Here is a 16,578-nt window from a genome sequence, read left to right as displayed (position 1 = left end):
TTCAAACAACACGGGCGCCCTCTGCTCGATGTAAAATCCAGGCTATGAATGTGCAAGTGTTTATGATTTCAAAGGTTTATCAGATGCAGGATGTCTTCAACGTTTACACATGCATGAGTTTGAGCTTCACAATGGAGAAGAAGACCTACACATTATTATGAAGGTGGTTATAATTTTATGCTTGATCAATGTAACCTCTGAAACAGTGAAACTACTGAAATGTTACTTTCAGACATAAAATAATATCAATAATTCCTCGCTATTAGAATTGATACCACTGCAATAAACAATAAAAGCATTGTCTCGCTGCAGTCAGACCAAATGTAATCCATTAGTATCCTGTGTTTTTTTTTAAATTATACTAAATGATTGAAAGAAAAATGATGAATAAAAGACTAAACACACTTGGGCAGTTGGAAATATTACTGGTTAAGGAGTCATTAATATGCAAATACGGTCATTAAGGTAATTTAGCGTTAGGAATATTTGCCAGATATGAAATTAAAATGCTCAGCAGCTATGACTGAATAAATAAAAGGGGATTCAGCAACAAGTGCATCAGATATCTTTTAAAATACAATGCGACTGGATGATAAACCGCAATTATCCACACTCTCTGCGAGCACAGGCAGCCTCCGCTGAAACATTCTCCAGTCAAGTCATATTGAAAGCATCCCTTTAACCCTGACTGCTTCTGCTGGTGCGTGTGTGTCTGATTTGTGTACTAAGAGACTGAGCATGATGATCTAGGGAATTACACAGAGTAAAAAAAAAAAAATCAATACCACAGAGGGCTCTAGCGAGAACTGCAGAGGAAGTGGAAGCGAGACAGATAACACACGGCAAGATTAGGAATTCTACGCTGGCCCTGGGATTCGAGTCCTGACTTCACTCCCAGAGCATTTAATGTAAAGTTCTGCCACTGGGCGACGGCTGAAGGTCACGTTGTGAGGGAGCGATTACTCGCCGACGTGTCAGCGTTCGAGCGCTTCTTTGATCGTCGGGTTACCTTGGTTAACAACAGCACTCGCTTCTGCAGTCGCCGGACCAGGCCGTCCTGGGTCTCTCTCTTCTTCTGCTCCTCCAGGGTCCTGCTGCGCTGCTGCGTCAGCTCCGCACGGAGCTCCGACTGCGAGCGCTCCACGCTCCTCACGCTGACACAACGGGAGAAATGAATAGGTGTGTGTAGCGCGTGCGTGTTAATAACAGAGCGCAGGAAAAAGAGGGATAAAGGGCGATTAGCGCCAGACGTTCAGACAATAGCGGAAAAGCAATTCATGGTCGATTCAGAATAACAGCCCCTAACAACTTACCTGACTGACAGCAAATAATTCCCAGACAACGGCCTCGAAATCATTTGCGACAGATTTGTTCCAGGTCTGATCAATAGGACAATAATTACAGTGCGAGGCGATAATTAAACGGCGAGCTCTGTCCCCTAAAAACATCCAGCACGTTCTGCCGTTTCTAATAATTCATAATGAGCCCAATACGCTCGGCAGAACAGACAACGCCTGTTAGTTTAATGAAAGCTTTCTTAGCTGGACTGAGCCGCAGCATGAACATACCAGAGGACGCGTGCAGAGCCTCCCCACAGAAACACCTCTGTCTAAACAGGACAAGTTTAATTAGCGAACTCCCTCTCTCGCACTCACAATCTCTCACGCATACACACGCCAGTGGTTACTGTCAGGAGTGCTATCGGAATCAGGACCGGTTTAATTAACTTTGTGACAATTAAGGACTTCTCAGAGATACGCTCTAATAGATACGTGAGGGAAGAGAGGAGCGCATGCAGACGGAATGAGAGAAATAGGTCTGAAGGGAAGGAAAGGGATTTTGTCAGCGAGGTAGTGTGTGTGTGCGTGTGTGTGTGTGTTACCGGCTGTTGAGTGTGTAGTTCTGCTCTTTCAGCGCAATTTCTCTCTGCTGGATCTGAATCACCTCCCTAGACAGATCCTCTGGTTTCCTGCAGACAGACACAGCACAGATCAGTTAAAAACACAACACACACAGAAAGAGAGACGGACACAATGAAAAGCCAATATGACTGAGGGGGCAGAACGGACGGAGGAGGAGATGAAAACAGCAGCGTTTCCATATTCTTTTGTTAGTCGGCCAGTGGGGAGACTGGAAATAAAATGACACGAGCGGCAGAGGGACAGATGGGAGCAGGATAGTCGGCTAAATACTGGCCACTGCTCTACAAAACAAATCCACTCTATGGCGCCGATTGACAGGTTCCAAAACGCGCACAAACGCAAAATGGGACGGGGAACAATGAAGACGGTCACAATCCTGGGTCCAGCCATGGATCTGTGCTAAACATTAATGCCATTATTACTTTGTGAAAGAAGCTAAGGGGGACGGCGTTGCAAACGCGTTCAGGTGCTACGCTTATATAACGTGGAGGGGAACATCAACATAACTTACCACCAACAAAGCTTCAGGCTGTGGAGCTTTAGGTGTGGAAATCATTTCATGACTGAAATATTTAGTTTAGTGTTATGTGAATCGTATGATGGGAATTACCATGGTACCCAAAGTAGGCAATTCCGCGTTGCCCCGAGCAAAGAGGGATTAGCCTTCTCCTGAAATTGTACAGGAGCCTGGTTTTCTGAGGTTTTTTTTTGCAGTTTATGAGAAAGTCATGTCTGTTGATGTTGCAAATAACAGGTTCGCTACGTGTGATTGGGTGAGTGTTGTAAACACGAATGAGGTGCAACCCTGTCAAGAGCAAATGCACTTTGGGAGTGTTGTGAGTCCAGTTTAAAAAGGGAACTCGCTGTGGTTTCCCTTTGATCGGACACCTATCAGCCACAACATTATAACCACTGACAGGAGAAGTGAATGACATTGACCATCTTGTGACAATTCAATGTTCCCTGTCAGCTCCAGTGATCTCCTGCTATTTTCCATATCTCATTTTAAATATCAGGTTGACACTTCTTGCACTTTTCATCATTTTATGAGAATTGTTCAAACTGTGATTCTGAACCTCGTTTTTTTTTACCCAGCAACAGAAAATGTTGGCCGAGTGGTTAAGAAGTGTGATTACAGGCCCTGGTAACATCCTCATACAACTGTGTCTCAGGTAAACAAACATCTACACATCTATTTGTTGCTTTCAAGGCTGTAACATACACCAATCAGCCACAACATTAAAACCACTGACAGCAGAAGTGAATGACTTTGACCATCTTGTGACAATTCAGTGTTCTGCTGGGAAACGTTTGGACCTGTCACTCATTCATGTGGATGTTAGACATGAACCCCCCACTTAAACCAGACAAGACACCTCCACCCCACAGCAATGACACTCCTTGATGGCAGCAGCCATCCCCAGCAAGAGGCAGCCTGACACAGACACACACAAAAACAAGTAAAAAAAAAAACAAAAACAAACATGAAATAGCCTCCAAATGCACTAGATCCCAAACGTATCCGTGCGATGATTCACAGAGGCCACTAACAACATCGTGTTGCCAGACGTCCGCTCTCTGATGAGTCATACAAAGTTTCGGATGCACATACACAACATTAGGGAGGTGGTCATAATGTTGTGTCTGATGAGTGCACATACGTACATTTTCAATCTCGTGCCTTAACATTTAAAGTTTCAAAACAAATAGGTAAAATGTAAGTACAAATAATTCCTCTGAGCCAAAACCTCTGATCACTTTGTGTCCTGAGGTTTTCCTCCTGCTTGTTGCAGCTGACGTTTCCTCATCATGGATCTCATTATACGGTCGTCTGCTCCAGGCACAGCACGGCCACAAAGTCAAACTATAACCTCCTTGGTAAACGTACACAAACATTCCCACAAAACAGTCCGCTCGAGTAAAATGATCTGCTTTTTATGCACTACTTTGTATTCATGCAGTTTACACCGTGATGTCAGACAACAAGCAGGTGATGAGGGGAACAATTCCCAAACAGACACATCCTGCCATCGTGGCGGTAGCAGCAATTGTTTGTATGACTTTATTATCTCAGATTAGTTTAGGGGGGTTATAGTGTATTAATTGATTTAAGAAGTCAGAATTTCCAATCAGAAACAAAAGACTTTTTATTATAATTAAATTATTATATTTATAATTATAATAATTATAATTAAAAGTTATTTATGAGGTTTACAGTTTGCTTTGGGAACCTTCAAATAACACTGAGTTTGGGGCCAATATCTGATCAGTTGGTTTTGTTTTTGCATGTTTTTAAATAAACTTAATTTCTTTCCCTGGTGATTCATGAAGACCTGTGTAATATCTACTCGTATTCTCCTGGATCACACAAGCGCCGGGCAACTGTATTAAGAATAATAAACTTCAAAGTCCTTGCTCGACAGTGAACAGCTCTGCAGCGCGTTGCTAAATAAATAAATAATCCTGCTTCCAAGCTATTCCTCAAAAGGTTATCATTTCAATTTACATTTAAAGACTTCTTTGTTGTGCAAATTTAATGGGAAAAAAAAACTAAAAGGTGAGTCAAAAGGAGAATGCTAACTTCCCTCATCACAAAACACTTAGAAGTGTGCGCACATTTTAAATAAACAAATAACTACCTTAACGACCGTTAGCAGGAAGGACACGCCAAGACCAGCATTATAAATCTAAACAACAGAAATCTCTTCTCAGTTCTGCAAAGAACTTCCAGACAGCTGACATGTTTAGTGACAGACTTCAGTGTTTGGTTTCGGGTTTAAAACAGCCATAAAACAAACACAAACGATCGACTTCGGCTCCGTGCTCAACTTGATCTCTGATCGGTTTAAAAATTCACGTCCCTCATTCTTACCATCAATTAACCTACTCATCGTTTCATTTGTTCAGTCAATAAAATGATACACGATAGCGAACCACAGCTTATGGCGTAGAGGGAGATTTCCAATCGCTTGTTTTTTTTTTTTTTTTCCCCCCATGAAGTTATTTAGCGTCTAACAGCGGGGAACAGGTGCTGAACGACTTTGTATTCATTTAAGTCGACGAATATGCGGTGAAAGTCGAGTACGTGTGACGTCATCGCATAAAAACACAGCAGAAAGTGATGCTTTGCAACAATGAAATCTGCGTTATTGACCTGATGTTGTAGGGTCTCTCACAAAAGAAGCTGTGGAGGCTTTTCTGTGAAGCTCGAACGTGGGCAGCTATCGGCCGGCGCCCACTTCAAACTTCTTCTTCTCTGTGTCACAGCAGGTGAAGTCATTAATTGACTTATAGTACTTTTGTTGTGACTCTTTCTCTTCAACAGTGGTGATTCACTGACCCTACATTTAGCTATGTTTGTTACCAGTTAGGTTATGGAAGGTACTGCACGTGTTTGAAACAAAAAAATGAACATACATGATGATGTATGATGTAGGATACATGCACTAGGCTGAGTTTAATATAAAACACATATAGTAGGTAGGGGGGTCCCTGCTTAATCTCTGCATCAGTTTGGTCCTTTGGTCCTTGGCCTGAAAAGCGTCTAAGACCCCTGACCGTCTCTGAGCCATCCGTGTTGTTTTAGTCACGTGAACGTCAGCTAGTCGACGTCCTGCTTAAAGCGTCATGGCGCAGCCGTGACGCTTTAAGCAGGGAACCAACAGCAGTGGATCAGTAATTCTCTTACATAATAATTTCAACAGTCAAGAAGAGAGACATTGCTCATCGTGACCCGTTCCCCCCCTGATGGACGGACACTGTCCACGTCTGACATCGATCAAACGGTTTGGACGTATTTTAGTGAGTTACAATGAGTTGAGAGCCGTTGAGCGTTAACATTCTTCATGTTCACAGCTGTGCTGCGTATGGACTGCACCTTAAGATCGTTGAGAGAAAAAAAATCTTTCGCTTTCACAAGATGTAAGACCAAACCTTTTACCTGGGGGATCGTGGGAAGAGGAGATATAAAAATATATATCAAAATAAAAAGTCGGAATCAGTGGGGAGCGGCATCGAGAAGCCCATATATGGCACACAAACGCTTACATTTGTAACACTCAGTGTGAAGCAGCCGCTACAATCCAATACACAACTGTCCTCCAGCAGGAAAGAATATGAGACGCACTGTACGTGCAGAAAAACAGCCTCGGCGCTCGGCGAAAGTGGAAAACCATTTATTTTCATCAGCTGCGCTTCAACAGCCTAATTTGAAGATAATATTTTCATTTTCCATTTCTGTCGGTTTTATTCTCCAATCGTCAACCACATGGACGGACAGGCGAGCCGGCGCAAGGTTAACAAACAGTTTAACAGAAGGAGAGGAAATGACGAGCTGCAGCCAAACTCAAGCTGTGGCTTTGAGGCTCATCTACTTCACCAGGCGGCCACGCTTCTTTTCTTGTGTGGGAAGGTTCTTCTCCGTCCAAAAGTGATTTTTTTTTTTACTGGCAAACACAAATCAAATCCTGGGTTGCAGGACACAAAACCTACACCAATTAGCTACACCTCGTTAACAACTGCTTCACTACGTATTCTCTTCACCCCACACTAATGATCAACATGAAATGTCAACTGACAGAAAAGGTTACAATATGTAAAATCAATGATACAAATACACCCTGGTGTGCTCCAACACAGCCGCTCTTTAATTATTTCATATTTAGTAAAAAAAAAGAAGAAAAAGAGACAGGTTTCACTCTGAGCAGACAGCTCTACTCTGATGTTAGCGTGACCTACAGACTCTTTTAGGAACTACAGGACATAGATGCCGTAGTTTACACCGGTGCAAGTCATTTATACTTTGTAAAAACGCCATTCAAACACTAGTGGACCTCTTTTGCCAGTCAGGTTAATTTTGTGTTTCAACTTCCTGCTTCTCTCTCATCACGTTTCAACTGGAACTTACTGTGAAATTTCGCCAAAGACGAGTCGTACAAATGTTTGCATCTCAGAACCTCCTCAGTTTACGTTTCCTCCACGTGCTCCAGCTTTATTGACACAAAACAATCAATGGAGGGTGTGCACGTGACCTCACAGCAAGCGAAGTCTCCATGGTTACGGCCACTGAGTGGCACAAAGTTAAGCGTTGAGATTAGCAGTATTAGTTTGAATCACAGGCTTTAAAAAATGGGGAAGAGCTGCTGTGAGATTGGTTGAACCAACAGCTCTGAAAAGCAGTTGGAGATATATTTTTACAGACATCCACCAAAGAAAAGAGGAAGTAAATGGATCGCTGCATTAGGAAAAAGCAACGAGAATCCAGGCACAGAAACCTGGTGTTGTGGTTCACATTTAGTGTCAGGTAATATCACTTTATGCTGTATTTTTTGATGGAGTCAGACCTTAAGTTACTTCTTATGTTACATTCTGGAGGGCTGTTAGATACGTGTGTGCATGTTGTTGTTTTGGCGTAGTTACGGACGACTAACTATTTCAGTTACAACAATAAATAACACAATTGGATAATAAACAGAATGCTTTTAACGTCCGGTCGGATGCTACAGTATTATATGGCTAATATTACTTCTCAGTAAAGCTCTTACCATTTAGCTACATTTATCATAACTGAAATGACCTAAAACTAACTTAAACTAACTTAAACTGAGTCTAATCCATTTTTCCAAATCCATACTAGTTCATATGGATCATTGTCGAGTCCAATGGTCCTTAACTTGATCTGATAACCCACATTTTTCCTGGTCTCACTGTATTTACTGATACAGTTCACTGTGTTTTTGTCACTCAGGGGGGCGTGGCCCCAGCCAGCAGTGACGTCAATGCACACCGTCTATCCTAAAATTGCGTTGATGGAGAAGCAGCCAGAAACACTAAAGAGGAACAACGGTACTAGCAAGTGGACCAATCACAGCCCTTGTGGCATAGTTACATTTCTAGGGAGGTGCATGTTAGTTACGGGGCTAGGGCCTGCGTAGGGCCTGCATAGGGTCTGCATTGCAGCAATAGTTTCAGAGTCAACTCATCGTAAAAGCCCCGTTAGATGTTATCATTGATTTATTTACTTCATTATCATCAGTTTCCCTTTTGTCTGAAAACTGCTGATCATTTCTGCCAACAAAGGCACCGGCCCATATTCACATACTTCAGGATTCTCAAATTTCCTCATAAAAACTTTGACAATGACACACATGCCAAGACTTACTCCGGTACAATTATGGAATAATGAGAATTTAATAGTCTACAAGGCAATTACCATATACCACTAATGCACAAATCCACGTCGATACCAATTTACACACACACACACACAGCGCCGTTACACACCCGAGACCAGCAAAGGTGAACAAATTGCTGAATGAAACACCCTCACACTCACATGTGACTCCACCACAAAGGACTGCGAAAAAAAAACATCTTGACAGGTAATTTGGAGATTTACTAAACAGCGAGATGTGCTTAAAGGGGTTTCGAGATGTTTATTCGCAGGATGCATTAACCTTTAGATGTGAACGGCGTGAACCTCACATGTGTGGCTGCCCTTTGGAAGCCATACATGTGCAACAGATCTATTTGTTTTCAAGTCAACAGCACTGTAATGCAGAGTTGAAATTTGAAACCACTAAAATCCAGTTTATTATGCGTCAGAGACAGTCTCAGGTTTTCAAAAAAAAAAAAAAAAATGATGGACAGCTCAACTAAATCATTGTACATATTAACCTGAGATTAGTATTACATTCCTATTATCCTTCCGAGACTTTTAAATAACTGTGAGTTTAATAAACGTTGTCAGGTTCCTCAACATTACACACGACTAAAATAAAGCCTTAAGCCGGATACGCCGCGTGAATTTGTCCCATTAAACATTCTGTTGACATCACAGCCAGAGTTAATCACAAAGAAAACGGTGTGCGTGCGTGCATGTATGCATGCATGCAATGGACAGGTCTCCAATGTTTATAATCCATCAGATTTGCTCCACTGGTCACAAGGAAACGTGCAATCATCCTGTCATTACCCGTTTTTGACTGAACGCGGGAAACACGCTCTGCGCACACCCAAGCAGGTATCAAACACACGGACAACTGTGCACACTGGTGTAATCAATCCACAATGATGAGGCACATTTGTTTGGGGTGACCACAGCTCCACCTAGTGGCCGTTCTTCATATTTCATTAGAGTTATAAGGCAAAGATGGGGGGAAAAAAACCCATGCATACACATCAATTTTTTTTTTCTTTTTCTGACACATTATGCACTTTCATACAGTGTCTGACCTTATGTTGAGTCCTGTAGATTGTCCAAGGTTTTCCCAGGCTTGGAGCTTCTCAGCCAGCCTCTAAAAATCAATGAAAAAGAGTCAAGATGAAAAAAACGAAAATAAGAAACGTTCTCTTGTGATTCAGCGTTGAAGTGCAGAGGGGAAAAAATATAAGTACACGAGCTGAAGGCTCAACATTATCACCTTTAAGAATAACTGCAACATAAATGAGTCAAAGCAAAATAACTTTACCATAAAATTAACATATTTCCTCTAATAAATAACAGCACTTTCCAGAAAACGGTGTCATCTGCGTGATACCATCAGTCACTTGAGCAGTAGCTCTACGTATCCTATCTGGCAGAAAGAAAACTGCTGGGTGACGGATCACGAGCCGCTAACTGTGCACAGCTTGTGGTTTTGCGTGGGACACAGACACTCAGAACAAATAAAAGGCTTGTTGATGTTAATGAACATAAAGGGCCTCAAATAAACTCTGTAGAAAATGCAAAGACAATGCAAATGCAAAAATACAACATATATATATTTCTACTAATTTAATTAAAAAAAAAAAAAATGGAACCCACATAAATATAATCCTGTTGTATTGGATTATGCACTTAAAGCCACTTTCCGTGTTCATGCAGTTTAAAATAAATTCTGTCAATACGTCCAACATCAGTGAACAGATTCCTATTATTCTGACCTGCAAACACATCATGCAAGCTCAGTTAAATCATAACCTCTACTAATATCTCTGTTGCATATTGGATGTAAATATTAAAATGTTAACGGGGTGACTTTACCTCCTTCTCCAGTTCCATATTGACCAGCTCTTCTTTGGTTTTCTCCATCCTCTCCAGCTTCCTTCGTAATCCCTCCACCTCCTCTTTCAACAGGCTGCAGTTCTCTCTACTCTCCCTGGACACAGCAGCAACAAAATTAACACGGGACTCTGTGCTTTTTTTTTGTTGTTGTTATTTTGCTTTATTAGGTAGCTGCAGAAAATAAATAGAGCAGGGAATGACATGCAACAAAGGCCCAGTCAGACGGGACTAGAGCCTTTACCTATGTAAATGCTCCATGGACACTGTAATTAAGTCATCCAAAGCAATAGTATACTTCAGAGCTCTAATGATATTCAGACTCTGTGCTTAAAAACTTTGTTCTAATGTACTGAAATAACTAACTACACATAAAAGCAGATAAAATAGTCCTTACACTAGAGGCCTAGGTTGCATAGTTTTCGTCTAAAAGGGATCTGATATGACGGAGTAGGATAAATAAGCACAGATTGTTTTTGTTTTTTTCCCACCACTCAGAAGAAGAAAAAAATGAAACTGGAAGATGAAACTGAAACCGGAAGACAATCGAAATGTCAATGTTAAGTTGTTCTAGGTTTGACGAATTAAAAACAAGTAAATGTCTACTGTAAAGTACCAAACCCAGAGCGTAAAGTGTATTATAATCTAAATATGCATTCACCTTAGAAAGGCGTTGTCTTCTCTGAGGTGCTTCAGCTCCTTTTCCAGATCTGGAACTCTGGCCACCTCTGACTTCACAGTCTTCACAATGGCAACGTCTTGCTCCTGGAGGGAAAGACGCCTCTCCAACTCCTACATGAAGAGAAAGTAAGAAATTAGCCAAACAAAAGCATAGTATAGATATAGTATATCCAGCCCACTGCAGAGGCATTCAGTGCTCTGCTATAGTCGTTACATATGTAAGACTAAATCCACATTATATAATTTAAAACAAAGCAGATGAAAATTCAACTGAGACCAGAATATCAAGATGTCCAGCAGATTAAACAATAATAAGCTACATAGGACACTCATTGTATTGGCTGAAAAAGATTGTTTCAACTATATGTGGAAGACAAGACTTACATACAGCTCACATGAGGTGTATATTGCTGGGTACGTTATAAATAAATAATAAATCAATGTCTATGATTTTCAGTATCAATGTACAATGTGTAAACTGAGTATTAGGTGGGGGCTCAGCAGATACCATTATCCCTACACTTGACATTTACTACAAAAAAAAAAGCCATGTAGATGATAAACACATTATTTATCACATTATATTGTGACCGTTTCAATGAAAGAATCTCTCAATCTATGAAATGTGGACTGAGGCTTGTGACCACAGTTTCTGCATGACAGACAAACTCTTCTCCCATAATGGCCAGAAGTAGTGCAAAATGTGCTCAATGTACCTTAATCTTGATTACATGCTGCGAGCACGAAGACTGTGCAGCCTGGAGACTCTGGCAGAGCTGAGAGATTTCCTGATACTTCCTGATAATAACACCAATCAGACAGAAGTGTGGGGTCAGTAGTTATCTCATGCAGTACAGCTCAACATCCATTAGAAACAGTGGTGGTCTGCGTGTGTGTGTGTGTTTATGCACCTGCGTTGTAAATCTAGCTGTTCCTGTAGCTCCTGGCTTTCGAGGGTTTGACTGGATATGGTCAAGTCTTGGTTTTGAATCTTCTGCTTCAGCTCTCTGATCTCATCCTTCAAAGAACTGATGGTCTGGGAACAGATTACAGTAAGTTCAGAAAGTAAGCCCAAAATAAGATAAGAGACATTTTTAGAATAGAATCTATACCTGGTTAGCTGTATTCAGTTTCGTATCCCGTTCCTCCAGTTTTTTATTCAGACCCTCCATGTTCTTACGGAGAGCACGGTTTGCCTCCACCTGCTCAGACAGTTGCTTAGTCGCTTCCGTCTCCCTCTCTTCCAACTTCTTTATTCTCCCCAGAAGCACCTGGTTCCGATCCACCTCGTGCTGTAACGTAAGAAACCAGATTTATGCTCGTGGTTCACTTTGGATTCCCCGGGTGAGGCTGGGACGGAGTAAAACACACGCGCTACAGAGCGAGTAAAAAGCACATAACTACCTCCAAGTCTCGGGCGCTGTCGGAAGCTGACCTCTCCAGCTCGATTCGAGCTCTTTTGTGACTGAGCTCCATCTGTTTCTTTTCCTGGTCCAACTGCAGAAAGCGATTCTTCGACTGGACCCTCTCCGCCGCTTCCAAAAGCTGAAACAACGGGATGACAGATTAGTCTGTGCACAGCGCGTTGATGACACTTTGAAATCCGCTAACTATTTAATGGTCTCCGTGTACCTCCATGCTGCGCTTGTACTGACTCTGCAGGTTCCCGGTCCCCGCCGACAGCTGTGACAGCCTCTGGGGCTGCTCGGGACAGCTGAGGAAGGAATTGAAGGACTTCAGGGTTGTGAGCACAGTGGTGTCATCCTCTAAATCCATCTTGAGACTCGCTGGGTTGCAGGAAAGAAATGAAAAGTGCACGGTATGAGGAACAAGTCGTATATATTACACTTTCACGTTCAGCAATGAAACCTCAACTTACCCTGACAGTTAAATACCACTGTTGATATATTTCAATATTAAAATATATAAGAATATTTTGCTCTTCTCTGTGTACTCAGTGAAAATAAATAACCTTGAATAACTCTTTAATAACTCCGCACACATTTCAATGTTTACAAAGCGGCTAATGTCCATAGTTAACCACAAAAATAATTTAAAAAACAGACAAAAATGGAAAAATAAGTTATCTAACTTTACCAGCTGCCAATAATATTTACATTAAAAGGCCACTGTGCCACTTCATAGTTTAAACTGCGACTTTAACTGTCGTCCTCGCCTATAAGCTACACAAGTTACACTGAACCTGACCCTGGTCCACAGCAGTTTAAAAGGTGCTAGCGAGCTAATAATAACAAAAATGTTAGCATATGGATGTCGTATGGAAGCATAAGACCTCACCTCGTAGCGGAGTTGTTTGTGAAGAGCGGCAGGTTAGTTGCTGATAAGTTATCTCGGCGCTGCTAGCATGTTAGCATGTCAGTTGCAGAAATCCCTCCAGTTGAGCTCGAATGAGACGAATGTAGTATCGCGTGACGTCGTAAAATATCGCGACAGCGCCCGTTACCTTGGAGCGTACACCGATCAGCCACAACATTAGAACCACTGACGGGGGCAGTAAATAACATCCTGCTCCGGAGCAGGTCGCAGCCTGACACTGATCCCTATTGAATCTATTGAAGCCTGTGCTACCTCCCACTCCTTTTCGGGTATGTAGAATATTATTTTACTTTACTTTATTAGTTTATTGTGACGTGGACAATCCCTATTAATCAACTGTACAAACTGTCAGTAAACAGGGCAGCTTTAGCTAATGAAGTTAATTTCCAGGTGGTAAAGGGCATCCTAAAAATAAACAAATATTATCAAACGGTTAAAAAGGGAACAAAAACATAAATAAAAAAATAATAACTAAATAAAAAGCAGCAGCAATTTACAAATTCAATATGTAATTCTCAGTTTATGTTTACTTTATTTTTCAATTTGCGTTATTTATGTTCATTATGTCCATTCGTGTGTGATTGTTTTGTTTCCTTTTTTTGAATTGTTTTGTTTGATAGAAAAAGCGAAATAAACTTAACTAAGCTAAGAATCTGAAAATCAACAAGCGTTTTGTTCTGTACAGTGAAGTGAGTGGAGAAGATGCTTAGATTCATTGTACCTGCAAAACTATGCACACCTTAACTTAACTTTTATGCAGTTCACTCTTTGCTCTTGTTATTTTTCTGCCCTTATATATGCCGTAGCAAACTGCAATGTCCCTATTGCAGGACAAATAAAGGTATTTCTAATTCTAATTCTATTAAACCCCTGCTTCTTCTGTGAAACAAAATTTTTTCATTTGTTTTCATGCAGAGGCAAGACCATATTTAACCTTTATAAACTCATTTAGTGGATAGAATCAAAAGAAAAACAGCACACAAAAATGACTGTACATGATTTGTGTTTTTCATTAGTCTGACCACCTGTATTTACGAGGAAGTGTGTAAATTCTCCGACATGAAATATGTATTAGCAGGATTTGTCCCCCAGAGAGCAGCACTGCTCCATTTATCGGTTTACATTTTACAATGCGCGGTCAGGGACACTGGTCTGGTACAGGTGCACATGAGGACAGCTCAAACATAGCACCTAATATGTGCTTTAGCACAAGCTGTAAGCTGTGATTGGCTCTCCATTAATTTCTGCACATGCACAGAGGAATAGTCTGGCACTGATGGCATTCATTTTGCACTGGCATTACAGAATATGAGTCCGAGCGTGGCACTGGCGGCGCCATCTCGGTGATGGCAGTCAAGCCATGAAACGACACGAAATAAACTATTTTCGCCATGTTTAATTAAATTGCCACAAGCCAAATGATTGCCCTGATCTAAACCACAGTGACTATCGCGCTTATGCATCCAATTTCCCTCTGCATAAATATTTCATTTATTGCCAAGGGAAAATTCATCCCCTGCATTTGAAAGTCCCAGCATTGCACCTGAGGACAAAACTCCAGTTCAGTGGCGAGTTCCTTATACTTAACATGTGTTCATGTTTGTTCAGTGTGGGAAGGATCTGCGAGGATTTATGTGAAAATGTGCACAGAAATCAGATCGCTTCTGTGCCTCCAAATTGCATATAAAGAATGTTATAATGTTGTAAGGAAGTCATTCAGTCGTTTAGCTGTCTTCTTTTTGTCTTTCCATCCTTTACTGGCAATAAGAAAGTGCTATGTGTATTGGCACTAACGTTGTTTCACTCATTCTTTTATTTAAAGTCTCTTTAACAAGGTGCGAGCTTGGAAATCTGTCTCAAATAGCGCATATAAAAACAAGTAGAAAACGCAAACTATCTGGTAAATTCAAGATGTTTTTTATGAACAGTGATGAATAATACATATCTTTAGATTCTGTCCCTTCTGTCACTACATCAATATTGGTTTTATTTCTAATGCATCAAGAAGAGAAAAGAGATGAGCAAAAAAAAAAAAAAAAAAAGTTAATTGTGTTTTCAAACGGGGACCCCCGCTGAACCCAAACCCGGTGGTTTGACAAGACGGAATAAAGGCTGATACACCGGAAGACTTTCTCATCACGAGCATTAGCGGATATATTTTTAACCAGCGATGGCGGAACAGGCTATATTTACCAAATCACCGCGCCAAGTCACACCAAGTCAAGCGTGAAGCAGCGGCTGAAAGAGGTCAGAGCCATTGCCTCTGCTCACTAGTATTTATTTGAGAAATGCTACACAGCATAAAATAAAAAGCTGGGGGCGGGTTGCTCTTTTTTTTTTCTTTTTTTTTTTTAAGTTGATGGGTGAGATCCAAGAGGGAAAAAAAGCAGAGGGGTGTGAATCCATCTGAAAAGGTCAAACAGAAGACATGTCCTCTTCAGAGTGACGTAAGAGCCTCCTTTCTGTCACCGTCTCTTTCCTTTTCGTCCTTTCACCACCCCCAAGAGTATTCTGTTTTTGTTGTTGTTGTTGTTGTTGTTTTTTTTAGGGGTGAACACTCTCCTCATACATCCAGCCCCTACCACTCCCCCTTGCTTCCTTTTCTTGAACCCGCAGCCTCCCATACCCACTGGCTCATAACAATTTCTCTACCTCGGCGCCTCTGTCTGTCTGTCACAGTCTGACTCCTCAGTCTCTTTCTCTTTCCCTCTCGTGGGTATTCCTCCGTCTCCACCTGCCCCCCCCCTCCCCCCGCCCCTCGTGAGGTCTGCCCGAGCGCAGTGATATCTGCGGAGATGACGTAAATGCGCAAGGAGCTTGCGCGCACACACACACACACGCATTCAGATGTGTGCCTGCACACGAGGAGTAAGTGCTTGCAGATGTGCCCTTCATTGCCATCTGTTGTGGAAAAAAAACACGGAAGCGGCCCTCGAAAAAAAAAGCACATCACACGTTAAGTGGGCTTTCCGCACGGATCGTGTAAACATCAACACGCTCAACTGCTTTGAAGGGTGAAGCAGCTTTTTGAGGAAAAATACATGTGTCACCTTGTCTCTTTGGAAGCGGTGGGAATATGTTTCCGATTAACACAAATAAATGATGACAACCAATCAGTAGGTGATTCAAATAGACATAAAGAGGCTATCCAGCTGAGGCAGGGTAGTAGAGTCACTTTGTTTTAAAAGATGTTCCAAATAAATTTAAATAAAGTGGTTCCAATCAGTGTTGCCTCAAAGACGACGGCCCGTTACTCTCAATCTATGAGGCGAACGTAAAGCAGTTAAGAATGGGCCGTTTCGGTTGTGGTTCTTGCAGTGCAGAGAACTCCAAGGTGGTGGAAACCACGAACAAGAGAAACGGGAGACCGAAAAAGAAGGAAATTCCCGGAAAAAGCGGAGTGATGGGCAGGAAACAATGTTAGAGATCAAATGAGGCAAAGGTTAATGAGCAGAATCGATGGAGAAGTGATGCTGTACTCTTCTAATGAATGACGACAGAGTCAATAGCTGATTCAGGCTTTCTGGATCCTTTAGCCGCGGGGACTGCTCTAACAATATTAGTTTATGGACGTGTGCGCGCACGCTCGCGCAACCG

The 16,578-nt window shown here is 41.7% G+C and overlaps 1 protein-coding gene across 1 annotated transcript in view; it reads right to left on the bottom strand.

Moving 5' to 3' along the window:
• The window catches only part of mad1l1 (mitotic arrest deficient 1 like 1), a 55,023-nt gene extending 41,931 nt beyond the window's left edge, over window positions 1-13,092 (bottom strand). The window contains exons 1-11 of the mRNA XM_047578918.1: window positions 12,943-13,092; window positions 12,277-12,431; window positions 12,049-12,189; window positions 11,757-11,936; window positions 11,556-11,680; window positions 11,361-11,442; window positions 10,625-10,755; window positions 9,946-10,060; window positions 9,156-9,217; window positions 1,883-1,969; window positions 1,010-1,154 (exon numbers count right to left, since the gene is read on the bottom strand). Of these exons, the coding sequence (XP_047434874.1) occupies window positions 1,010-1,154; window positions 1,883-1,969; window positions 9,156-9,217; window positions 9,946-10,060; window positions 10,625-10,755; window positions 11,361-11,442; window positions 11,556-11,680; window positions 11,757-11,936; window positions 12,049-12,189; window positions 12,277-12,420 (1,212 nt within the window). The 5' untranslated portion in view covers window positions 12,421-12,431; window positions 12,943-13,092. The remainder of the gene's footprint in view (window positions 1-1,009; window positions 1,155-1,882; window positions 1,970-9,155; window positions 9,218-9,945; window positions 10,061-10,624; window positions 10,756-11,360; window positions 11,443-11,555; window positions 11,681-11,756; window positions 11,937-12,048; window positions 12,190-12,276; window positions 12,432-12,942) is intronic.
• Window positions 13,093-16,578: the final 3,486 nt, after the last annotated feature.

Source organism: Mugil cephalus, chromosome 2, assembly GCF_022458985.1.
Source record: "Mugil cephalus isolate CIBA_MC_2020 chromosome 2, CIBA_Mcephalus_1.1, whole genome shotgun sequence".
Taxonomy (NCBI): Eukaryota; Metazoa; Chordata; class Actinopteri; order Mugiliformes; family Mugilidae; genus Mugil; species Mugil cephalus.
The sequence above is the reverse complement of the archived record's forward strand: the minus strand, read 5'-3'. Positions and strand labels throughout refer to the sequence as shown.